The sequence below is a fragment of the Labeo rohita genome, chromosome 22 (genome assembly GCF_022985175.1).
Source record: "Labeo rohita strain BAU-BD-2019 chromosome 22, IGBB_LRoh.1.0, whole genome shotgun sequence".
NCBI lineage: Eukaryota > Metazoa > Chordata > Actinopteri > Cypriniformes > Cyprinidae > Labeo > Labeo rohita.
The window spans coordinates 53,508,510-53,536,200 of record NC_066890.1 but is presented as its reverse complement, the minus strand read 5'-3'; the positions used below and the strand labels follow the sequence as shown (position 1 = coordinate 53,536,200).

The 27,691-nt window shown below is 38.0% G+C and overlaps 1 protein-coding gene and 1 pseudogene across 1 annotated transcript; both read left to right on the top strand.

The window, feature by feature from the left end:
* The window catches only part of LOC127153855 (SLAM family member 9-like), a 337,800-nt pseudogene that overhangs the window by 287,282 nt on the left and 22,827 nt on the right, over nt 1–27,691 (top strand).
* LOC127153856 (T-cell surface antigen CD2-like) lies at nt 182–27,567 on the top strand. Its single transcript, XM_051095126.1, has 6 exons — nt 182–255; nt 11,652–11,978; nt 12,118–12,411; nt 12,509–12,619; nt 12,747–12,808; nt 26,244–27,567. The coding sequence occupies exons 1-6, from the start codon at nt 207–209 to the stop codon at nt 26,289–26,291; spliced, it is 891 nt and encodes a 296-aa protein (XP_050951083.1). The 5' UTR covers nt 182–206; the 3' UTR covers nt 26,292–27,567.

The window sequence follows — 27,691 nt, the reverse complement described above, 5'->3', positions numbered from 1 at the left end:
ATCTATAATAAATGATATACATAAGGAATAATGTCACCTATGATGAACAACTAAAGTCTTAATAAGGACCAGATGAAATATAACACTATAGCATATGCAAATGCAGCGTATAAACTAGGAGGGTCAAACTCTGTCAGGGGAGGTTTCACATATAGCTTTAGTATTTTTATAGTCTTCTTAGAGCAGACACTGAACAACTCAAGAAAATGTCCCACATGTTTATTTTGTTCTGTTTGTACTGGTGGTGTTTTATCGGTAAGTAATATATCTATTTTTTATGACCTATTTCTTTCCATTGTGGAGAAGTAAAGCTGCTGCTACTGTTCAAATTATATTATTTTAATCTGCAATTATTTACCAAATGAATCCTTATCGTGAAGTTTGCTTACTGTGTATTCAAGTCTCTCTCTTTTTTTTTTGTTTGTTTGTTTTGTTTTGTTTTGTTTATTACATAAACTGTTTATACATAGAAAAAAAGTTACATTTTTGATTCATCAAAATATCCACCATTAGCAGCTATTACAGCTGTGCATAATCTGGGCATCTGACCTGTAAGTTTATTCAAACACTGATTTGATATATTACTTCAAGCCTCCTGAAGGATTGCCCAAAGATGATTCACACTGGTTGGACACTTCTTACGGACATCACGGTCCAGTTCCTCCCATAATAGCTCAATTAGGTTGAGGCTGGGTGATCGGAGAGACCATTCCATGACAGACATGATGCCAGCTGACTGTTTCCTCTCCAAATACGATTTGCACAGCGTGATCAATAAGGCGGTGACCAGAAGGAACAGCATGTCATTGCAAAATGCTGTGGTATCCATGCTGGTTCAATATTCCTTGGACATGAAACAGGTCACCAACTTTTCCTGCTCCAAAACAGCCCCAGACCATCACACTGCCACCTCCATGCTTCATAGTGGGTTTGATACAGGGATCTAACATCTTTTCACCAACTCCTGCACCTTTATCCAATCATCTGCTGTCCAGTTTCTGTGCTTCTTTGCCCACTGCAGTCTTTTTTTCTTGTTGTTTGATCTTAGCAGTGGTTTCTTAGCTGATATTCAGCCATGTAGACCTGCTTGTTGGAGTCTCGGACGGACAGTAGTACATGACACTGGTAGATCACGTGCACTGTTGAGATCAGCTGTCTGCTCTGGACAAGTTGTGAAAGCTGGACACTCTTACATATTTTTCCTCACTAGAAGAGGTACTTCTTGGTCTTCCACTCCTCTTTCTGTCTTTATTGGACCCAGAATTTGCCTTTTCGTTCCAAGCAATAGTGGACACATTTTTAGTGATATTTTCAACTTTTTGGCTATATCTCACACTGAATAGCCTTCATTCCTTAGAACTATGACAAACTGACGTGTTTCCAGAGAAAGCTGCTTGCACCTGGCCATGTTGTCAAGAAACACATGGAAACTCTCTAAAAAATGGGCCAAACAAGTCATTTGATTGGCAAGAGCTTTTTTTTTTTCTTAAGTATCTGACCAAAATTCTGTTCTAATTGGTTAATTGTATTCTAAACTTATTCAATCAATTGTTGAAGCTGTTGAGGTGTGCTGACCCAAACATCTTTTTAAAAACCTGGGCCAAGTTTAAATCAGTAAGTTTAAACCAGGCATCACAGCTGGCAAAGGGGCATGTCTAAGGATTTATGCTGTTATCGTCCAAAACCACACTTTGCCAGGGGTGTTTCCAAAACTTTTAGAGGGCAGTATATCAGAGATGTGGACTCGAGTCACATGACTCGAGACTTGACTCGGACTTGAGTCGCAAATTTGAGTGACTTGACATAATAAAGGAAGACTTGCAACTCGACTTAGACATTGACAACAATGCCTTGAGACTTGACTTGGACTTGAGCCCTGTGACTAGGCTGTGACTTGGAAATCTTCATGGCTTACCTTATATTTAATAATAATAATAATAATAATAATAATAATAAAACGGTTCTGATTAGCAGGCTGGTTACTGAAGCGTATGATCACACTGGTATGATTAGTGCAGCCTTTGGCACTGAGCCAAAGACACTAAGTGAGCGCTTTTTAGTGTTTTCATCCACATAATGTTTAGGATATTTAATCTTTTAGACATTTAAAATGCACATAATCACTATAAACCACCTATAATAAGAAGAATATGAAGAATAAACACTGATGTACAGTATATTGAAACAGCAGCAACCTAATAATAGGCTAAACTTTTCACACATATTTTTTTTTTTTTTTTTTCACTTCGAATGCTTGTATGTAGCCTACATATAAAGTTCACTCCATTCTTCCTGTTTGCCAGCCACTCACTTTCATGTCTTTCAGAAGAAACAGATGAGAGCGTGCTGTATATCCCACAGGTTACACTGCATATATAGCTCCTAAACCAAGCCATCAACTGTGATCATTATGAACGTGTTTAAAACACAAAATACATGTACATACATCTATTTGTGTATCTGAATAGCTACAGTTTTACCGTGAATACTTTTGCATGCCTTATTTCTTAAACCCTGAATGGTGTGGTGCCAGACATGATCGGTTTGGCTACTAGTGGTCAAGAGACATTTTATTTTGAATGAAGATTCATTTATTCCCTGACTCTTCGCAATCTCTGATAAAATGCATGCCTCCCCCGATATGCTCTCGCATATGAACAGGCAGCACCTGGGGTCCGGGAGACAGAGCAGGAGTGGGCACATCAGGCGCAATCATCAAACATGCAGGTGCATCTCAAAAAATTAGAATATTGTGAAAAAGTTCATTTTTTGTTTGTAACGTATTTCAAAACCTGAAACTTTCATATATTCTAGATTTATTACATGTAAAGTAAAACATTTCTAAAGATTTTTTGTTTTAATTTTGATGATTAGAGCTTACAACTCATGAAAGTCAAAAATCCAGTATCTCAAAATATTAGAATATTTACATTTGAGTTTCATTAAATGTCCATCCCTACAGTATAAATTCTGGGTATCTCTTGTTCTTTGAAACCACTATAATGGGAAAGACTGCTGACATGACAGTGGTCCAGAGACAATCATTAAGCTAGTCCGAAGCCTGTTATGGTTAAGCTCCTTAACTTTCAGGATAAGGTGAAGATTCTCCGCATTGCAAGAGAAAGGAAACTGGAGTACAACGGGACACGCGTATATATCTATCCGGACCTCAGTGCTGACTTGATGAAGAGGCGCAGGAGTTTTGATCCTGTTAAACGTTAGCTTCGGGAACTTAATATCAAATACTTTCTTCATTATCCTAGCACGTTATGTGTTGTTGTTGAAGGCAAACAGCAAAGTTTCAACTGTTATAAAGAAGCTGAAGCTGTTTTTATGTCATCTTAGATTTCCTCAGGATAATGACAATGAATTGATGCTGCTACTTGATGATTTTTGGGCTACATGAAGTTTGCTGAAATACAATCGCATATTAATATTATTATTGGTTGTTGCTGAGGTATAGAAATGATACATATTCTTTTTTTTTTCTTTTTTTTTGGGCAGTGTTGATTTTGAAGTTATTGTTTCTTTAGCATACGTTTTGACCCTATTATTAAAGCTACATTTTGTTGCTATTTTCAATAATGTAGCTTGAGATGAGAATTATTTTTATTTTTATTTTTATTTTTGACGGTTTTGTATTTGGTTTGCTCACTGGAATACCTTAGGTTATGGAATCTGGGGTAGCTGGGTCACTCTTGAGCGGTGCTGTGGTATTATTTGTTTTGGGTTTTTTTTTGTATTTATGTGTGTTGTTTGTTTGTCTTGTTGTGATTTATCTTTTTTGTTATTTTTGCACCTTTGTAATATTTCTTTGGATTCAGTTGTTTTTTGATTTTATACCTGATCAGTGCCATTATTATTATGTTATATTTTCAGGTTGGATGAGGTTAAAGGGTTCAAAATAATTCATTTGAATATTAGAAGCCTTGTCAGCAAAATTGATTTACTTCATGTGTGGGTTGATTTAAATAAACCTGATATTGTCACACCCTGAGACATGGCTAAGTAGCGGTGTTTCAGACAGTGAGATAAATTTATCCAACTATGCTCTTTATAGATATGATAGGTGCTCCAGGGGTGGAGGTGTGGCTATATATGTTTCTATTGGTCTTGTATCTGAGTTGATTATACCTTCAGTTGATCCTTTATATTGTGAATGTATTTTTGTTAAGGTAATTTTTCATTCAAATAAAAGTATAACTATTGGAAGCATATACAGACCACCCTCTTCACCAGTGGAGTCATTTAATTGTCTGTTATCTACTATTAACTCTATTTTTGATAAAAATGAAATAATATTGCTTGGTGATTTCAACAAGAATTGGTTGGATAAATCATCTGATAAAGAAAAAAATATATTTAATAGTTTAAATCTTACACAGTTGATTACTCAGCCTACTAGAGTTACTGCTCGATCACAGTCCCTTCTTGATTGGATACTTGTTTCACATCTTAATAGATTTTTAAGGGCAGGTGTGATGTCTGACTGCTTTAATGATCACTCTATTATATTTTGTGTATGGAAAATTAAATTACCTAAATTCCCTTCTAGATTAATTAAAATCAGACAATATAAAAATTTTAATTTAAATTTATTTATTAATGATTTGATTTCTATAAATTGGGATAGATATTATTTAATTCCTGATGTACAACATGTTTGGGATTTTTTTTATACAGAATTTATTAATGTTGTGAACAAGCATGCTCCCTGGAAAACTATTAGGGTTAGGGGTAGTCATCTCCCTTATCAATTCTGAACTTCTTAGTCTCTTTAGGCAAAGGGATAAAGCATGGTCAGTATTTCGTCAGACAAGAATTAATGCTGATTGGGAAGTTTATAGACAGTTGAGAAACTTGAGTAAGACAAAAGTACGAAATGCAAAATCTACTTATTATAAAGAAGGTCTTTCTCAGCATTTTAAGAACTGTAAATATTTTTGGAATAAAATTAAAAACTTATTCAGTACCTCAGATAAACATTCAATTAATCAAATTAGAGATAACAATACAGTATTACATGATTCTTTATCGATTACTCAGTCATTTAATCAGTATTTTTCATCAGCTTGTTCTACTTTAGTATCTGACTCTTATTTGAATACTGGTACTATTTATGATAATTTATCTTGTAGTAGTTCTTTTAATTTTAGGTTGATTTCACCTATCGAAGTTCAGGATGCTATTAATGAATTAAGTGGGACTAGTGGCGTTGGATTGGATGGTACTGAAAATAAGTTCCTTAAATTATCCTCTCATATTCTTATGTATCCACTTGCTGAGTTATTTAATTTGTCTTTGTCCACATGTGAGTTGCTGCTATTTGGAAATGTGCACGTATTACTCCATTGTACAAGGGAGGTGATGTACTTGAACTTAATAATTACAGACCTATATCTATAATATGTTCAATATCTAAAGTTTTTGAAAAACTAATATATAAACAACTTTCAGATTATTAATAATAATATAGTAATATAAGTATTAATAATATTTTATCACCATATCAATCTGGCTTTAGGTCCAATCATTCTACAACTACTGCACTGCTTAAGTTTACTAATGATGTGTTTTCAGCTGCTGATGATGGTAAACTCACAGGTGCGATTTTTCTTGATTTCTCCAAAGCCTTTGATTTAGTTGATCGATATTTACTTTTAGATAAACTTAATGCTATTGGTTTATCTGAAATGCAACTAGGTGGTTTAATTCATATTTGCATAATAGAAAACAGTGCGTAGTATTAAATGGGAGTAAGTCAGACCTTTTGGTTCAACAAAGAGGCGTGCCCCAAGGTTCAATACTAGGACCACTTCTTTTTTCTATTTATGTTAATAATTTACCGTTAATTTCCAATAATTGTAAAGTTCAACTTTATGCCGATGACACCGTCATATATGTATCTAACTCTGATATTTTACAAATTCAGTTATCTCTTCAGTATGATTTTAATATTTTACAAGATTGGCTTTTGGACAATAAATTATTACTTAATAAAACTAAGTCTTATGTTATGATTTTTGGTTATAAACAGAAACTTAAATCTAAAAGTAATTCTTGTGTTATATCACGTAAAGACGGTACTTCTTTGCATAAAGTTGATACTATCAAATACCTTGGAGTATGGCGTTGCTAGGGTCAGAAGAGATAAGGGGCTTAGCCCCTAAAAAGTACCCCCTACAGCCCTACTTCACCCCGCTGCCTCCCACCACCTCATGGATTATTTGCAAGGCAGTTACATTATTTTATAAATGATTAATAAATAACAAACCAATACATATGGTACTCTGCATTTATTGAATTTTGAACACACTGTATGAACAAAACACAGTTCTTATTATCAGTACTCTAGTTGTCTGTATTCGTTATAACCTTCCTATTTTTCTATTTCTCACTTCTGTCTGTCTTGTCCTTGTTAATCATCCACTTTTTGACTGTTCTCCTGTTTTGCCTTCTGACTGTATGTCTATATATATATATATATATATATACACCTTTATATGTTCTTTGTCCTTCTTATCTGGCATTTCAATTGCATTTCTCATTGTCTGTGAATTGTCTATCATTTTCTTGTCCTGGTATCTCAGTCTCGTCTGTTTACTTTATTTTGTTTGTATGTCTAGTTAATCTCTCGCCATGTCTTTGTCGTCTTTCCTCTATTGCTGTTTGTATGTCTTTCACAGCAATATTTTAATTTTTTGTCTCTTATTTTTTAGGTGGAAGAATCAGTGTGTGTCTCCTTGACTTGAGTGTAGCAAATCTGTCGATTACTCTTCCTGGCTCAATTGAGTTAACAGATTGTAAATTTATTGTAAAAATCAAGCAATAGTGTTATAGTCAGACAATGTAAGTCACTTAATAATAACTTCTTGTTTATTTAACTGTTGTATTATATCAATATCAATAATATAACGCGTTATTTGTTTTCCTTGCCTTTCTGAATACAAATATATATTAGTGTATTTGTAATATTTTTTTGCGAATTTTAAGTACTTGGATAACAAAACAAATGTTATACAACCTATTTTATTTTAAGTGCAACATATTCCAAAAGATCATATCTTTTGACAATACTTCAGGGGCTTAAGCCCCCAAAGCCATGTGTGTTTTATGTGTGTTTTGTTTTGTTTTATGTTGCGTTTGTATTGCATTGTGTTCTGGGACCCCCTCAAAAACGAGATGGTACATCTCAAGGGGTTAATCCTAATAATAAATAAATAGTAGAAATAAATTGACACCCTCCACAAAGAGTATAAGTCACAGAAGGTCATTACTGAAAGGGGTGGCTGTTTATAGAGTGCTGTATCAAAGCATATTAAAAGCAAAGTTGACTGCAAGGAAGAAATTGGGTAGGCAAAGGTGCACAAGCAACAGGGATGACCGCAAGCTTTAGAACAGTGCCAAATAAAGTCGATTCAAACACTCGGAAGAGCTTCACTAGGAGTGGGATGAAGCCGGAGTCAGCACATCAAGAGTCACCACACTCAGACATCTTCAGCAAAAGGAATATCAAGCCACTTCTGAAACAGAAACAACGTCAGAGATATCTTACCTGGGCTATGAGGTATTCCAATACTTTTGTTTTTAAAGTTTTTGTAAAAAAGATGAGGCCGGAAGTGAGGTGGGCAGGTCGGGAGTGAAGACAGGGAGATAGCAAAAATACGGGTTCGGAAGTTGCGCATGCTTGATGTTCAAAGAGTGCCACAGAGGCAAATGCTAAAAGAAATAAGCCCAATCCTTGTGATTCCCTTGTTGTTATGTGGACCGGGTTTGGCAGGTGTTGAGGTGGGCTGATGAGGAGCCGGGCATGGCCGAGCTCGTGCTGTGTGATACTAGAGAGGTATCGCTCATTGCGTTTACTGAAATGGAGCTTGCGTGAGTGTTTGTCTCCATCTGAAGAGAGCTGCGGCACTGTGAGTTTTCTTCATTTTGTTCGACCACAGTTGACATCAGGAAGAAATATACAGACAGATTTTTGTTGTTTGTGAAACAAATCTGATTTTTCGGAATGAGTGACTTCTGTTACTATTGTTTTGAGAGAATTCGTCACAGGCCGTTTCGTATGACACGTTTCGTTGACACGTCCGCTGTGTGGATGCAAACAGCATTGCAGACTTTTTGATGCTTTTTTGAAAGTGCTGATTTTCCTGTTTTGAGCGTTGAACCATTGCTTTGGGACTTGTTTTTTTTTTTTTCTCTCTCTATTTCATACTTGAGATTTTTGGATGTTCTACAGTGTCTGTATCTCAAGATTTTTTAAATATTTTTTTTTTGGTTGAACACTTGAACAGACTTTCTGAACCGGGAAATAGTTGTGTACGACACTAGGGGTCCCCATGTAGCACGCCAGACCGCGTCACAAGTGCTCGGGCACAGATAATAACAAGCGAATGTGTTAATATAAGTGCAGATCACCTCTTCGTGACCTTCATTGTCCAAGAACTGACCTGTCGCAGGCAGGGTCCTGCAGCCGGGCCTGTCTTCAGTGGAGTGGCTGAGTGTCTTGAGAACGTTGGGACAGTTTCGATTTCCCCTAGGGCGGGGGTTCCCAACCGGGGGGTCGGTCCCTAGGTGGCCTCAGTGATCCTCCAGGGGGGGCCGCGAGATAGCTTAAAATTTACTTAAATATTATCCTATAATTGTTTAATTTCATTATTAATGTGTTAAATTAAAATGATCAAAGCACGGCCTTTCTAGTGTTTTGTGATTGATTGCTTCGGACTCGGCACAGCAAGCCTCATCGCACTGTTAATACAGACTGAACAGCGTCTCAAAACTTACAGCTGCTTCACACAAACTACATCTCTCGACTGCATGAAGCAAACCGCGGCACTAATGTAAAAGTAAAGACAATCAGAGTTATAACGAACTTGCACGTGCCTAATGTATGACGCGAGTCGTACATTGCGCCTCATTCACATGGGGTGTCACCGTTAATGCTTCTCATTAATATACTAGTGCAGACGCCAGCCAATCCCATTCGGTGCAGACACTGGCCAATCAGCGCGAAGCTTCAGACACGTCCTCCGTGAAGAGTTCAGCAAGTCCGCTATTGATTCCCAAACTATGCACGTATATTTTTGCGTGAAATTTCAATATATTTACATAGTTTTTACATATTTACAAATTAATGTTTTGTGAGTGTTTTGAGGATAATCTTGTGAGGCTCAGTGGTGTAAACATGTTTAGTGTAATGGTCTGAGGTTGTCTCCACCCCAGGGGAGACTGACTGAAGGGGCTCAAAAGAATCCTGCTGTAAGGCCTGAAGGACCACAGCAAGATTCCAAGAGGGGATAAGATTCAGCCTGGGCGGGTTCAACCTCCGGGCACCTCTAAGGAATCTGATAACCAAATCGTGCTTCCCCACCGATCTGCCTTCCACAAAGTCATGAGATAGCCGCTATATGAACCTTGAGTATCGAAGCAGACAGGTGCCTATCCAGGCCTCCTTGGAGGAAGGATAGGACAGATTCGATGCCACATCTCTGTGGGCCCTTCCCTTGTAAAAAATACCAGTTTACAAAAATGTGCCATTTTGGGTCATATATCCGCCTGGGTGCGGGTGCCAGATTGTGCCCTTCCCCTGAGAAAGGAGGTCCTTCCTCAGAGGAATGCGCCAGGGAGGGACTGATGAGAGGAGCACAAGGTCCGAGAACCAGGTTCTGTTGGGCCAGAATGGGGCTATCAAAAGAACCTGTTCTCTGTCCTCCCTGATCTTGCACAGGGTCTGTGCAATGAGGCTCACTGGGGGAAATGCATACTTGAGAAGGTCCCTTGGCCAACTGTGTGCCATTGCATCTATACTGAGGGGGGCCTTGGTTAGACCGTACCACAACTGGCAGTGAGTGGATTCTGATGAGGCAAAGAGATCTACTTGTGTCTTGCCGAACCGACTCCAAATCAGCTGGACAGTTTGAGGGTGGAGCCTCCACTCGTGCCTGAGCGAATTCTGTCGTGACAGAGCATCGGCCACCCGATTGAATTCGCCGGGAATGTGAGTGGCACGGAGAGACTTGAGTCTGTGTTGGCTCCAGAGTAAGAGATGGCGGGCCAGTTGTGACATGCGAAAGGAGCAGACACCGCCCCGGTGGTTTATGTACGCCACAGTAGCTGTGCTGTCTGTACGGACCAACACATGCTTGCCCATGCCATGTGCCCCAGAAGCCTCTGGAAGTGTTTCGGGGGGTGCTGTTCTGGGTTTGAGTGCTCTCATACACCTCAGCACTGACTGTGCACAGTCTTGGGAAAGACGTGCAGTCATACCGACTGAGTCCAGTTCCACACTGAGAAAAGAGATACTCTGCGCTGGAAAGAGTTTGCTCTTTTCCCAGTTGACCCGAAGTCCCAAACAAGCCAGGTGGTTGAGAACCACGTCCCTGTGGGTGCAAACTATATCTCGTGAGTGAGCTAGAATCAGCCAGTCATCAAGATAATTCAGAATGCAAATGACCACTTCCCTAAGAGGAGCAAGGGCAGCCTCAGCAACCTTCGTAAAGACGCGGGGCGACAGGGAGAGGCTGAAAGGAAGAACATTTTACTGATAAGCCCAACCTTCAAAGGCAAACCGCAGGAAAGGCCTGTGTCTTGGAAGGACCTAGACATGAAAGTACGTGTTCTATTGCCACAAACCAATCTTGTACCATGACACACATGTGGACATGTTTGAGAGTTAGGATTTTGAACGGGAGCTTGTGAAGGGCCCGATTCAGAATTCTGAGATCTAAGATTGGTCTGAGCCCACCACCCTTCTTGGGTACAATGAATAGGGGCTGTAAAACCCTTTCTTCATTTCAGCTGAGGGGACAGTTTCTATTGCATCCTTCACCAGAAGGATCTTTATAATTCCAATTTCTATGTCGATGTGGAAGATTCTAGTCTTCCCCCCATCTGTAAACACGTGGCCGCTCCAGCTCACCACCAGCCAGCGTCCTCCATGTGCTGCTCCAACGAGCTCACTCCCTCCGGTCCTCCCTCGCTCACCCCAGTTCTTCAGAGCTCCTCCCTCATCCTCAGCCCAGAATCCGCGGTCCGCTCCTGGACTCCTACCGCGACCTGCTTGTGGACTCCGGAGGCGGCTTGCTCACGGACTCCAGCCATGCCCCCGCGCTCGAGTAAGCCTGTGACAGCCCTGCGCTCTGGAATTATGGTGTCCAATATGGCAAGCCACATTTATCATAAGGACACTATGGACCCATTTGGATGACATTCTCCTTCGTCTCCGCTGGTCCCGTCCAGCTCTCCCAAGTCTCCACTGGTCCCGTCTAGTCCTCCAGAGTGCCCTCCAGAGACTGAGCTTCCTCCCCAGTGTATTTGTTACGGCGCGAGTCACGCCTTATTGGGGGGGGGATAATGTCGCACCCCTGTGGACTGTTTCTGTAGTTTTTCCAAATGCATGCCCTTATTTGGTCTTTCCTGTTCTGTCTTCAATTATTACTTCATTGTTTAATTGATCACACCTGTCCTCGTCTGATTAGTCTGTGTATTTAAGTTTGGTTCTGTTCCCCAACAGGTTCTGGGTTGTCGGTTCTTGTATTGTCTCCCAGTCTTTTTGTGCATGTGGATTCCCTGCTGTTCCTGTACCTAAAATAATTACTGAACTTAATTATCAAATTGAAATTTAATGTTGGTGACAATATTTGTCTCTGTAGGTTCATCAGGTGTGTTTGGTGAGTCAGTGTCAGTGATAGAGGGAGATTCTGTCAATCTAAACTCTGATCTTACTGAAATACATGAAGATGATTATATACTGTGGAAATTTGGAGCCGCAAACTCTCTGATAGCTGAAATCAATATAGAAAAACGAGTCTTCTCCACATTTGATGGTCCTGTTGGGAGATTCAGAGACAGACTGAAGCTGGACAAACAGACTGGATCTCTGACCATTACAAACATCACAAATGAACATGATGGACACTATGAACTAGAGATAGATGGACCTAGGTGGACAACAAAGACATTCAGTGTTTCTGTCTATGGTGAGTAGAGATCATTCTTTTGTCAGTAAAAGTGCTTACAATGGAAGACAATTTGGTTTAAAAGCAGAAATGTGAGGAATTTTTAAAACAAGTGCATTAAATTTCATTAACTGTCGTGCTGAAATGTCATGTTTTCTAGCTCATCTGCCTGTTCCTGTCATTATCAGAGATTATTCACAAAATCTTTCATCATCATCACAACAAAACTGTTCATTGTTGTGTTCAGTGGTGAATGTGGGTCACGTGACTCTCTCCTGGTACAAAGGAAACAGTTTATTGTCCAGCATCAGTGTGTCTGATCTCAGTATCAGTCTCTCTCTACCTCTGGAGGTGGAATATCAGGATAAAAACACCTACAGCTGTGTGATCAACAATCTCATCAGCAAGCAGATGAAACATCTCAACATCACTCAACTCTGCCAGATTCACTCAGGTACGACAGTGGTGATGATATGATTATATATTATACTGATTATGAGATCTCAGTTTAGTTTGAGGTCACACTGACGCATTCATTTTGTCCATAATAGATCAGGGCCTACCCTTGTTTTACATAGTGCTGATCTCTGCTGCAGTTGGCTTTCTGTTGATTGTAGCTGCAGTCATGATGTGCTGCATCTGCAGGAAATGCAGAAAAACAGGTGAATAATTTAACTATAAACTACAAATGTTACCTGCAATTAATCCATATGAATTAGATACATACAGATTTGTATAAAGATCACGTTGTTCTTTTTTTTAACACATCTGTGAATATTTTTAATGCAGTTCAGATACAGGAGGAAGAAAGAACTGGTTCAGCATTGTGTAAACCAAAACAGCGAAAAATGGTAAGATCGTTCATGACAGAGTTGTAAGTTGTTTAAATTAAACTGCTTAAAACTGCTTATTGAAGTTTTGTGTCAGACTTTCAGTGAAGAGATGTTGGTGATCAGCCTTAAAGGAAAAGTCCACTTCCAGAACAACAATTAACAAATAATTTACTCACCCCCTTGTCATCCAGGATGTACATGTCTTTCTTTCTTCAGTCGTAAAGAAATTATGTTTTTTTTAAGAAAAACATTTCAGCATTCTCCATATAATGGACTGATATGGTGCCCTGATTTTGAACTTCCAAAATGCAGTTTAAATGCAGTTTCAAACGATCCCAAATGCGGTTGTAAATAATCCCAGCTGAGGAAGAAGGGTCTTATCTAGGGATGCACGATATTATCGGACTGATATCGGAATCGGCCGATAATGACTTCAAATGAAGAGTTTGGTTGCAAAACGCGATAAACGCCATTTTTTGACATTTGGATTTTATTATTGGAAATCACTGTTCAGATGTACCTTAATCTATGTGTGAAATGCTGCCATTAATACAATTTAAGAATGTACATTTTAGGCCTCCTATAAAATGTATTTTTTCACAAAACGCGATATCCGCCAGACCAGTTTCTTTACAAAGTGCGATATAACCAGGGTTCGAAATTAACACCCGCCAACCCGCCAAATGCGGGTTAAAAATCATTTTGGTGGGTATTGATAAAAACTTACCAGCCAGTTTGGCCGGTGATGCATGAGCCAATCATGCAAATCATGTCAGAGAAGCTCTGGGTCGTTTGTCCCCTCCGTCCTACATTTCACATGAACACTACACTACGGGTGACGTTTTAGATACCTATTGGCAGCAGCGCGCAGATACTGTACGCTTCGGTTTGCGGGTCCAATCAACGACGACAAGAGCGCGAAAATACAAACAAGAAATAGGAAATATCGGATGAGCAAAGAGGACTGAGCTGCACAGCGAAATAAGCTAAAATCAAAATGCTGCGGTGGTTAGGACAGACGTCAGGATCACGCGAGCGCAGCATCCCCTGGGAAGAGAGTCAATGCCGGTGAAGTGCTCCGAGTTTGCTCATTGATTTAACGATAATATCAAAACAAAAAACATATATTTTTAAAAAGAGGATTCAACAGGCTAACTAAAAAAACGTTTACCATTTAATTGTTTATACTGTAGGCGAGCTGTCAGTCACGTAGGCTACGTTCATAGCGTTTTGCAAAAAAAAAAAAAAAAAAAAAAAAAAAAAAAAAGTTATGTTATGTTGTGTATGTTCTGGCCAAAACTAACTCAGAATCTTATTATTATTAATAAATCTTTGTATATACTATATCATATATTTATGATGTATTGTTTTTTTTAACCAATTTAAGATGTTTGACAATGTTAAGATAAATATGTTGCATTTCGGCATGATTTTTGACTTATTTATGAACTATTTATGGACATAAAATTAAATAAAAAATATCCTGGATTTGAAAAATATTGTGTCCCTGGCCTTCACTGAGCTCAAGTAATAGTTTCATGTACAAAAATTGTGAATGAACTTGACTGTTGATGTCTTAAATAATAATGTCAAATAACCAACATTTCTCAAAATGGATATATCTCGTTTTGCAACGAAACTCTTCAAATGTAAATATCGGCATTGGCCCGATATGAAAAATTATGCCGATATGTTTTGCCGATAAGATGAATATGTTAACTCACATGTGCTAAGGGTGTGCTAGGGATTAGATCATGTCAGCAGTGTGGCTCATTCTTGAAGCAAAGTTTTGACTAAATGAGGAGTAGATTCACTGTTTTGGATCGATGCATTTAAACTGAGAATACACATACAGAATGATGCATAGCAATAGCACGTGCAGTGGCAGCAGAGGCTATAGGAGAAAACGCGCCGTTGTTCCATTTGGGATAATTTACTGTTGCCTGTTTCATATCCAGTCACTAGATCGCTAAATGCACATTTTAAATGGTTTTATGGTGCTCTTTGTTGTATTTTGAAACCCAATGGCTGTGTTTGCACATGACATGATCTGCATTTAAAATAAAAAGTAAAATTCTCTTTCTTCGGCGGCGCAACGGCAAAACACACTGTTGCTCATATGAAACATTTTTCGTGAATATGACACAAGTGAGGTATAAAGCATTCTTTATAAGTTAAATAATTGGTTAGCAGGCAAATGTTAGTAGCGACCATACTTTTGGATTCATGCCGTTCGAGCCAATACATTTAAAGCCATAAGCGGCTGTGTGTCCTGTTTTCCCGGTTGGTCACGAATTGCCACAAACTTAATAATATTTATAGTTTCTTTTCACAAATCATCACCGTCTCACCCTTTAATTTCGCAGGTTTGTTTTCTTGTCATTTACTTTTAATCCATGTTGTCGTATCATTTATGCGGGTAAACTGCGTGTGGGAAATAAAAGATTTCGTGGCAATAAATTAAGAATTCGTTAATAAGACTTTTTTTAATTTGTTCCTTTATTTTACAAATTAATAAATTAATAAAACGTAGGAACGAATTAACAAGTTGTAGGAAATAATTATGTTCGTGTCCCGCAGCCCTGTCAGAGCACAGTGCACCATATAAAATAATTAGAAATTATAATTAAACATGACTTAGTGACTACATTTCTATTACTTTCTTTCCATGTTGAATGCCTTTGTATTGCAGGGCTCTAGACTGATCAAAACTGTCACATGTTTTTTTTTTTTTTTTTAAATGTGCAAGTTAAAATTTGACGTGGTCGCACTGCTCCATACAGCGCGGGTTACAGAGTTACAAAGCCGTGGCATATTCAGGATTTCACTGATCACGCGAAGAGTAGTTTTCGTTGTGAGCGCTTCGGGTGTAGAGCCTGGTTTGTATTTGTAGTGTCAGCACGAGCCAGGCGGTGACGGCAAAAAGAACGCGACTATTCTGGAAACGATGGCGGACGGAGGATTTGGTTTTCGAGTAGGGTAAAAGACCGCTTGTTAAACCAGAGAAGGTAAACATGTTGGTATTCTTGTGCAAAAAAAAGTGTACTGTTTTGCCAGTTGGTCACGAATTGCGACATAACTTAATATTTTTATTTTCCCAAATCCTCACCGTCTCACCCTTTAATTTCTTAGGTTTATTTTCTTGTCATTCACTTTTAATCCATGTTTTCGTATCTCTTACTGTGATAAATTGCGGGTGGGAAATAAAATATTTCGTGGAAATAAATTAACAATTCGTTAATACTACATATTAATTCGTTCCCTCATTTTACAAATTAATAAATTAATAAATCATAGGAACAAATTAAGAAATTGTAGCAATGAATTATGTCCTGTTCATGTCCCGCAAAGCACCCTCACAGTCACCCAGTTTAGTTCTACTTTTCTGTTTTCGTTTTGAAAAGTCATATTCAGATTGCGAATTCGAAAGTGAAAGCATCCGAAATTCGGCTTATAACATAGCAAAAGTGAACTTAATTTACAAAATTCAGATCATAAATAATGCTAGTCTACTGATGAAAAAGAAGGGATTGAATGTAAACCGTTCATTACTATTTATTTAATCCTAACGAATAAGTTATTGTTAAAAACTAACTTTAATAAAATGATATATATCGGTATCGGTATCGGCCAAAATGAGATGAAAAAATATCGGCATATCGGATATCGGCAAAAATCCAATATCGTGCATCTCTAGTCTTATCTAGCGAAACAATCGGTTATTTTAATTAAAATAAAACAACAATTTAAATGATTTTTAATCTCAAACGCTCGTCTTGTCTTACTCTGCCTGGACTGTTTTTTGTTCCAGTTCATGACAGTTAGGGTATGTCGAAAAACTCCCATCTCATGTTCTCCCTCAACTTCAAAATTGTCTTATATCACTTTTTTACCTTTTTTGTTAAGGGTGTTTGATCTTCTTTGCATGTTCACTTTGCAAAGACTGGGTCATTACTTCTGCAGTGATGTAAGATGACTTTGAAATGTTTTTCAAAGTCGAGGGAGAAAATATGATTGGAGTTTTTCGACAGACCCTAACTGTCTTGAGCCAGAATACACAGAGTTCAGGGAAAGAAAGGCAAAACGAGCATTTGAGATCAAAAAGTATTTAAATTGTCATTTTTCAAAGAAAATAACCATCAGTTTAGCTAAAACGCTAGAGCCGTCTTCCTCGGCTGGGATCGTTTACAACCGCATTTGGAATCATTTGAAGCTGCATTTAAATAATGTTTGATAACAAAGTTCAGGAAGAGCACGATCAGATAATCAACTAATTCGGCACAGGTGCAACTTGTCTAGCTAATCATCCAAACTAGCACAAGTCATATATATGCACATAGCAGACTTACCTCCGTCATTTGTACTGTTTTTTCAGCATCCCCCTCCACCCCAACTCTTAATCTATCCTCATCCTATACTTGGGATGGGGAGTGTTCTCTGGGTTCAGGCCATATTCCGGCTCGGAGCCCTCCCCCAGGACAGCAGGCCAAAATATGCTTACTGTTTATTCAACCAGATTAGATGTAAGGGTGAACTTGTGAAACTGCATTTTGGAAGTTCAAAATCGAGGCACCATGGCAGTCCATTATGGAGAAAAATGCAGAAATGTTTTCCTCAAAAAACAATTTCTTTACCAGTGAAGAAAGAAAGACACAAACATCTTGGATGACAAGGGGGTGAGTACATTATTTTTGAATCTTTGTTTTGGAAGTGGACTTCTCCTTTAATCATTATTACATTTAAAGAAGAAGTCCACTTCCAGAACAAAAATTTACAGATAATGTACTCACCCCCTTGTCATCCAAGATGTTCATGTCTTTTTTTCTTTAGCCTTAAAGAAAGTATGTTGAGCCCCTTCTTCTGTACAGAGAAGGGGCTCAAACAGATAGCTTTCACTACTTTTTATGCCGTTTACACGTAACGTTTTGTTTGCATGTATGTTTAAGACAGTAATTATCTGCGACAATCGGACATGATGAAAGCATCTGCTGTGCACAAACATCTGACAGACGTCCTTAGGATGTCAGTTTTACATACATTCTACATCATAAACATCTTAAAGACATCTAACAGACGTCTATTTGACATATGAACATATAGGATTATTGCATGTGAGCAAACACTACAAAATACATCTTGCAGATGTAAATGCAGAAGTCAAACAGAGGTCTCTGTGAGGTACATGTGCTATCAGAGTAGGACGTTTCATATCAGATGTCACACGTGAGTTTAAAATATTCTAGCTGAGCCCCCAGGGTGAGTTTTTTTTTTTTTTTTTTTTTTTTTTTTTTTTTTTTTGGTGACCGTTATTTTAGAATGTATCGCCTTATTGTTTCCATGGCGAGGCGTCGTGTTTGTCAAGTGACACAACACAGCCACGATAGTGCTGTATGACACATGTATCACTTTTATATCCTTATTTTTTATTATTACTATTCACAAACGTGCTCACTGTTTTATGACATATCTGATATTCCGATTTTGAAATATGTGCAAGTAAACGTATTTGGAGGTTTAAACACATATATAATGACCGCGTTAGTTGATCTATACCGGGTGATGGGCGCCGTTAGTTCGCGCTGAATCCGAGCTGTGTGATTTACAAGACGCAAATTCACGCTCTCCTCCCAAAAAACATTAAAGTAAGTAAGTCTCTGGTGAGCTGGGAGAAGAACAGAGTAAACTTTATACTACACAATGTGTATATGATATCAATAAAACATGTCGTCAGATTACATTTGTAAGGATCATTCCCAGCTAACAAAAATACGTAACTGTTACGTAACTGCAACGTAATCTGGTGACCAAAGTTTCGTCGTACGTCGTGGCAACCGGAAAAGTGAAAGACCCCTATCGGTTTTTGTCAGTCACGTGCGTTATTATGTGTGACGGTATCGTTGCATTCTGCAGTGAACTTAAAGTATACAGAGCCGTAAAGTAAAGACCGTTTAAATAATCATACTGGAGGAACAGAAACAAACCAAGTAGATATGAGACCGAGATAATCTCAGCAGAAGTTTTAGGAACCGTAACTTATATAATTTGTCATGAACAATTAACACTGATAACGTTACCTGACCGCAAAAAGTTGAGTGCTGCCAGTGACGTGCTCTTGTTTACGGTATAAAAACGTATATTATTTACTTACAAATACACGTATGTTCTCTTTTTGTCTACCATTGGTTTGCACACTCCCTTATACCATTAATACCATTAAACTTTACCCTGTTTGTTCAACATTTTCCATACTTCATTTGGCTGATAACAAGTACTAAGGAATCAATCAAAAACACATTTATGAAAATGTCATTACACATACTTTATTATAAATGCAACACTGTGCCTGTAACAGTTGTATAAAACAGTGTTTGTGCAGGCAGATCCAATCTGAGGTGCATGAAGTTAACAGAAGTATTTTAAAACAAAGTAAGAATTTCCCTTATGTCTGACATGAAAAGCAGTCAGTTTTCTTCTGTGTACACACAAGTTACATTCAGTTTGTGGCATCGAGTGGTGTCTTGTGAAGTCGACCATCTCCTCCAGCCTTCAGTGTGTAGCTGACCATCTCCTCCAGCCTGGTGGGTCATCATCTCAGCTGGCTGCAATGCGTTTTTTTTTTTTTTTTTTTCCTTACAGTTTAGTCACACCAACCTATATGAAATACAGAAATACATAAAAAATATAAAAAAATGTATTTTAGTTAGGTATTCAGTTAAGAATTTCAGTAGTGAGATAAAACAAAATCTCTACACCCATGCATAAAACGATTGCGTGACATTGCATAGTACATGACTCGTTTCTGCTCCCTGGCTGTCTGTTTAGTGCTGCCCTGGCACCACTAACCGGTTCATGGGTTTAAAAACCTGCTATTCATTCTTAAGGTATTGTTTTCGTTATAATGTACTGATTCAAATTAGTTATCAATAATAATTATTTTACCACTAAGCTGACATGCTCTCGCGTATGAACAGGCAGCATCTGTGGTGGGGAGACGGCGCCGGCGCAACCATCAAACATATTTAAAAGGAATCCGGCGCCACGTTCCTGACCGCATCACTGTCTTTACTGGGTGCTTTTAGGGAATATTTGCATTTATCCACACTTGTCATTACGCCGTAAACCTGCACTACACCACTGAATAGCATTGATATCCCCAAACAACACATGAATATAACGTTAGGTAACGTTACTTAAGAAAATATAAAATAAGCACATACTAAAAATCGCTTACTTACCTTTATGAAAATGTCGAAGGCAAATATGATGATTTTGCGTATCACCGCTGCAACGCAGGCTATCCGACGCTTCTTGGTAATTTCCGCTGCATGTTGTCTAATGTTTCTTTAAAGTGGGAGACCTAAAACATCTTTCCTTGTGGACAGTTTTTAACCTTTTCTATCGTGTAATTTACCATTGCAGACTTTAACACAACAAAACGTACCATTTTAAAGCAAATCAAAAAGACAATTCTGCAACTACAGTAGGGATGGGTAGATCGACACCTAGTGGCGACACACGTTTCGAGTTTTCGACACACTAGTGTTCCGAAACAGTGTTCCGAAGCATTCCTCGAAATTAGGCTGTCACGTGATCTTTGAAAACGAAGCTTCGTTACCTCACTGACACATTACGCCAGGCTCAAATGCAAAGCGCATCGATTGCGCTGTCCCATACCCGTTATTCATTCCGTTCATAACTTTATCGGCCATCGTGCATTTGTATGTAGTTTTTTTTTTTTTTTTTTTTTTTTTTTTTTTTTTTTTTACGTGGTGTATCGTTGTTAAAGTACTACTATTAAAAAACAATGACGTGTGATTGAATGTCTTTTGTCTGAATGAAAATTAAAACACCTTGATAAAAGGACAAAAGTCCTTCCTCAACCACAAACATTTTTGCTATATATTTTATGTATATATATATATATATATATATATATAACACATAAAGCCTTTGTAATTGTATTGTGCAAAATACAATACATTTTGGAAACTCTATCGCTGCACACACACGCCACCTTGCTAATGATATGCTTATAAAATTCACAAATAAACCTTACAATAACAGCCCGATGAACAAAACATCTAAATGACACAATTTGTGTAAGAATTTTTATTGACCACCAGATGGCGTAGTAGAGAACTGTATCAAAAGCTTCGAAGCATCAACGCAGCTTGTTGTAAAAGCCTCAGGCCCCGATCACACCGAACGCGTTTTAGTTCTAAAACGCGAGGCGCACCGCATTGCCTTTTTCTGGTGACTTTTAAAAAAGAGCATTGCGTTGCGTTTTTTTTATGTTGCTAGGCAACCATCAAATCAGCCGTCCTGTCAATCTAATCAAAGGATTATAGCGCGAGCGCTCTAAATCTTTGGTTTTCAGCTGTTTAGTAAACTGTCATATCAGAAAAAACCTTAAAAAAACACAGCTCCGGGTAACCCGCGATAGACACCAAAAGTTTCCCTCCATCACTGCAGTCTCCGGACTTTTTAGGCAACGGTAAAACTTTCGTCACCACAACAGAAGGCCCGCCTCTCCATTAATTCGATTGGACAATGAAAAAAACCGCGATGACGTCGGGCGCTTTTCCGCTCCGAGTTTTTTTTTCAACTTTAGGCGCTCAGAGCGCTCCGGCAAAAACGCGAGGCGCCCGCGGCGCATAAACAGCGCGCATAACGCTCACTGCCTATAGAAAACAATTCAAAAAAGGCGCCTCTCGCTGCAAAAACGGGTTTGGTGTGATCGCGGCCTCACTGCTTCAAAGGCCTCGTTCGGCACATCCCTAAACTACAGAATACCTCGGCTTTGATACCTTACAAATGGCGGCGATACCCAAAATGCAATTCGATACTCGTGAGTGTGACATTGCCACAACGTAACTTTGTGACGTTGCCAGTTAGTAAGTGCGAGTTACTGTTAATTTTCTATGGGCGGACGTGCAGTAGTTTAACCCATTTTATGTCCTCATTTGCCCAAACTAATGTAAAGGCTGTTCCCACAGCTGTGAATGATGAATACAGACTCGAAATTAATTCAATTGATTTATTTTGAAAAACATACAAATATGAACAGTAAAATACACTCAAAATATTAATAAAACCTATACAGCGAAATATGAAAGAAAGCATTAAAGCATTAACGTTTCGTGCTCAGCATCATTATAAACAGGTATGCTATGCTAGGGTAACATTTGCTAACAGACATTTCAGATAATTAAGGAAAGATACCATAATCACAGAGGTATAAATATTAACAAACGCACTTAAAAGTAGACAGTGGGTAATGTTACTCAACGAGTTTGACGCAGTTGTCGAACTTTTTTGGTATAACTGACGAGAAACGGAGAGAAATGTTGGAGGCGTCACCTCCTCTCCAGCAGCTGATGTCTGCATGGTTGCCATGGTAACTCCCGCCACCAGTACTATTTACAACAATACAAACAAATGTTTTACTGTTTCTCCAGAGGTCAAGTACTTTATTTTATACAATTACAATTTATTACTTTAAATTTACATTTATTATTTATTCGTTATAAATTGTAAGACTCACCTCAAACAGACAAAAACTTCTGTCAGACACAGCTGAAGTTACGTTAGCTAAAAAGTAGTGCCTCAGACAAACGCGGTGTCCTGATTCAGTATCTGCAACAGAAGAGATGGTGTAGCCTGGTCTGTGTCATTATTTAAACGTTATCTTCATTACTCGTTATGAAATAAAAAGTTTCACGACTCAGAAAAGTGTATTTTCCTAAACATCCTGTGCGCTCGGAGTGTCAGTTGTGGAGGCGCGCGCGCTGTATGTCACGTGACTTACGTCACTATGTACATTAAGCTTTTTTAATCATTTCATCAAACCTTCATTAAACAAACAGGCAGTCATCTTTTCACTGTTAAACACATTAACAATAAATCCAAGCAGCATATATAATAAAATAATACTAATATAAATAAATAAATAAATAAATAAATAAATAAATAAATAAATAAATAAAATAATAATAAAAGCTATTATAACACAAATTTAAATTAGTTTTAAAGCGCTCTTTGTTTTTAAATGTTTTATGGATATAAATAAAATTTTAAAATCGTTTTTAAATTACATAAAACAAGTGAAACTTTGAACAATCTACATTCGTGTATATATAAAACAACATCAACATATTATTGCACAGAAATTCAATCTCTTTGTTTTGCACTAACGTTATATATAAGCAATCATACATATTCTGATTTGGTGAAAATAATATTTTATCTCAAAATAACTTTAAATATTGTGTCTGACGTTTCATTACATACACCAAAGTAATCAGTGCAAATAAAGAACATGTAAATGATGGTCATGAAATGATGTGCATGCGACGTTGCAGTTACGTTGTCAGTAAGTCATGAAGTTACCAATATATTTCTAATAGAGTACGTATCTGGGACGTCCTAGGTAAAATTTCGACGTTAGGAGGACGTACTGTCGACGTTGTGAGTTTGTAATTTCATGGTAATAAAATTACGGGCATGCGACGTTGCAGTTACGTTGCCAGTAAGTCATGAAGTTACAGGGGCGGATCTACCGGGGTGGCACGGGGTGGCAACTGCCACCCTAAGAAAAAGCTGTGCCACCTCACCTGCCACCCCAGAATTATCACAGAATAAAATATTCATGTGCTACTTTTCGGCAGCGGTGATGACGGTTTAAGGCAAAATAATGGCAAAGACACGTCTTTCAATAAACAGTTCACGAGACGCGCACGCAGCGCGCCCAGTGTAGTCGGCTTCATTAATTAACAAATGATTCTTATGAATCGGTTCTTTTGAGTCAAAACACAAAGCGCGGCCCAGTTCATTAACGAATTGTTTTTACATTTGTTCGTAAATCAAATAATAATTACTGCTTCTGGGCTAACTTGAAATCTAATCGAAACAATAACCTGAAATCAATAAGAAGATGCCGATCACGTAAACTGATAGTAGCGTTAGGTAAGAATCTAGTCGTATTGCAGTTTTCTCGATTGTTAACTCGTGTTGATTCGTTCAGCTCTCTCCTCTCTCCGTTGTTAGGATGCAGGGATTCTGATTGGTGTGTCATCAGTTTTGCTAATGTTTAACATAGTTTAACCCATTGTTAAACTTTTTGAGAAATGTGTCTTTGTTTTGAGAACTGAATGAATGGTTCGGGAAAATGTGCCAACTTAAATAAGTTACACATAGAGTACATCAGATTATGGAAATTGTACTGTAAACTGTAGCACATGTTGTACAGCTATAAACGTGTGACTGTCAAATTTTGATCTGTAACCATTTTTTTCACAGTGTGTGTACTGCGTTTTGCAGAACTGAGAAATGACTGCCTAGAGATATAGTATTGTGTCAGGAGACCAAGAAACTACTGTAGTACTGCACACTGTAATGAAATGTGGCCAAATGTGCAGAAAAATGTGCATTATTATTATTGTGGTATTGTGGCATACCAAGTTCATATACAATTTTTTTTTTATTTGAACTTTTCTAGTGATTATTATCTACTGCAAGATTACTACGGTAGTGAAATGAAAATCTTTTTTTTTTTTTTCCCTAAAAAAGTTAATTGCTGATTTATACATCTGTTCTGTATCTGTTTTTGTTATATTGTTATTGATCTCGTGAATGTTCACTGGCAGGAAAGTCATCAGTGCATTTAAATTGTATGTAAGCATTTAAGAACACCTGTGATAACTAGATTGAAAAGTTTGAAAGACAAATGTATGCTGGCTTGTTTTAAAGTCTTGTTTAAAAACATAACTAGTTTGGTCAGATGTTCTAGGTTTGCTAAAGGGTTGCTAGGATATTCTGGGTGGTTGCAAGGCTCTTGCTATGCAGTTGCTTGGGTACATGGTTGATAGTGTGTTCTGGGTGATTACAGACATTTCCACCTCTGTTAATAATAGAAAATCAAACATTGTTTTCAAAACTGAACCAATTTCAGTGCTTTGATATTATTGTATTTTTTTCTAATGTTAGGATATTCAAACGTTTTTGTTGCTCGTAAACTTGCACTAAAATATGATTTATACCATCTAAGTAGCCTATGTACGTTTAGTAGAAGTTAATGTCTTCTTTAGTGATACAAGCTCAGAAATATTTATAACCTGTTGAAGCTTTATGTTGTGTATTGACTTGGTTCCATGATGGATATTGAAATGTTATTTATTTTTCATTTTAAACAGTATAGATGATTACCTAATGGTAATGCAATATTTGTGAACACAGCTGTGTATCTCAGACTATAAATCCCCTAAAACTATGCATGGGGGCTTGCTTTGGTGTTGCCACCCCTCATAGACCCCATGCCACCCCTTTGCCACCCTAAAAATTGATTTCTAGATCCGCCCCTGTGAGTACGGATCTGGGACGTCCTTGGTAGTGTTACGACGTTAGGAGGACGTACTGACGACGTTGTGAGATGGTATTTTGATGGTAATAAAATTACAGGCATGGACGTTGTAGTTACGTTGCCAATTGGTAAGTCATGAAATTACCAAAATTTACCAATCCATCACGTAACTGTTACGTCGTGTGTTAGCAGGGTTATTGCCGCTTCAGTAGACATCGACGTGTATTCTGCTAACTATAAATGCATCGTTTTATTAGGACTTATGTGTATTTAAATGTCTGGAACCTAAAATAAGCATTTTGTAGTTTAAAACACTGAATAGTTGCGATAATATGAGAAGCGCTCAGTGTGTCTGATCTGGCTCAGCGCCAGCCAAAGCTCCAAAGCAGATTTGAATTCAGCAGTTGATCACGTGATGCGCTGAACGTTTGAATCACACTGGTGTGATGGTACGCGTGAAAGGGTTAACAATCATGAGCTGCGTATTAGCACATATAAACCTTAATTAAACTATTTAATAATATTACAATGGATAATGCTATTGCCACATTAGACCAACGGTTTGGAAAATAAATGGATGGATGATTGAGTTGCGGGCGCCATCTTCTGGCGAGACGCGGAAATTCTTTTGCACGACCCTCACAAATCATTATGGGTTGTACACGTTATTGCTGTGTATTATGGGATCGAATGCGTGCACTTGATGGCTGTGTCGAGGGTGCTCGCTGCAGGGCCAAATGGGAGGAGCTGGAGCTCTAGCTCCCCCTCGCTGGAGGTAATGGGTGGAGATAGACACCTAACCACACCCTGCCTAACCCTACCCCTTACCCTATCCTAAACATAACTCCACCCATTAGTTCACACAGAGGTGGGGCTGGACATCCAGAGAAGGGGGAACTGGAAGCCATTCAGCTCTGCAGTGAGCAGTACTTACAGAAGTCGCCCCCATATTCTTAAATAGAGCACCTTTTGGGTGGGGTCAGCCATTTGTGGTGTCTGAAACCATAGCTTGGAACACTTAAGAGAGAAACAGTTGATCTGTTATTAATTTTCCATTGTTTCACCAGGTTCCTGATTGATTTTTTTTTCTTGCAGAAATCAATGACAGAGACTGTGTATGAAAATGTCCCCAAGAAACAATGACCACATAGTGCAACTAAAGTTAGAGCTCTTATAGACCTTTTGGTTTTGTTTACACTGTACAGAATGTCCATATTTGTTTTCTCACATTGTTTTTTTTGGCAAACACACACTTCCATGCACATTTTCTAATGTTAAAATGCTGATGCTCTGTATTAGTTGCATTTAGTGGTACACAAATATCACCCAAAAACACAAATACAAAATTCTATTTTTAGCTTATATGAAAATGTAAAAAATCTAAATGATTAAATATTGATCATACCTTCACAGTGCTCTTGTTTTTTGTTTGTTTGTTTTTTTTTGCTTTGCATTGTGTTTTTAAACCTGCCTTGCCTGTACTGTATATTTGTATCTCTCCCCTTATCTAGCACACCTGCTTCAGCCTGTTCACTGTTCACAACAACAGCATTTTGGGTGCCTGAAATTGCGAAGTGCAAACTCTTGGAAACTGGTTTCATGTGCATGTACGTGCACCAACTACTGGCCTAGCATGCATAATGCAGTGTTCTTAGTCTGACTTTTGTGGACTTGGATTTTGTCAATATCATCTGTATGCAAAACTATACTCCAAAATGCAAAAGCAATTTTTTACATTTTCAGTACAGTCACTGTAATGTACTACTACCAATGCTCCTCCATCCTTTAGCCCAGTGGTTCTCAACTCACCCACTGCGCTGCACATTTTGTATGTCTCCCTCATTTAACACACCTGATTCAGATCATCAGCTCTTTAGGAGAAAGATCCATGAACTGAACTCTGAGTGTGTCAGATTCAGAAAACATACAAAATGTGCAGAGCAGTGGGCCCTGAGGACTGGTCCCACTGCTTTAGCCCATGCCCCAGATATTAAAGTGAGCCAATCTTGGACAGGAATGAGGAATGAGGAGTTGGGAAGCTTCCAGAGGAGTGATGAACAAGTATACACAAGTTAATTATATGCAAAGTCTTTCTTGTTGAAAAACCTGATGCACATATAAATTCTCCTTTCCTTCACATCCATCACAATAATTATAATTTATGTTTTACCATTGCAGTTTAAAAAACAAACACAAACAAAAAAAAAAAAAACATATTTAAAATAGTTTAAAAGGGGACCTTGCTTTATAAATAATTATTTTAGATTTCTTATCCTAACATTAATGTAAGTGCAGATCCCTTGAACACAGCTGAAGATATTTTGAAGTGACTCTTGAGTAACAAACAATGTAAATAAATATTCAAATTTATTTTCTCTCCTCGCATACTTCACTTGTGTTCCAATGGGTTGAGAGCTACAGTATGACACAATGAGGCAAGAATGAAGCAAGGATATACAAATAAGAAATGAGAAAAGGCCTGAAATATACAGTTAACATCATTTCAAAACAGAAAAATCACATACATGAATGAAATAAAAAAG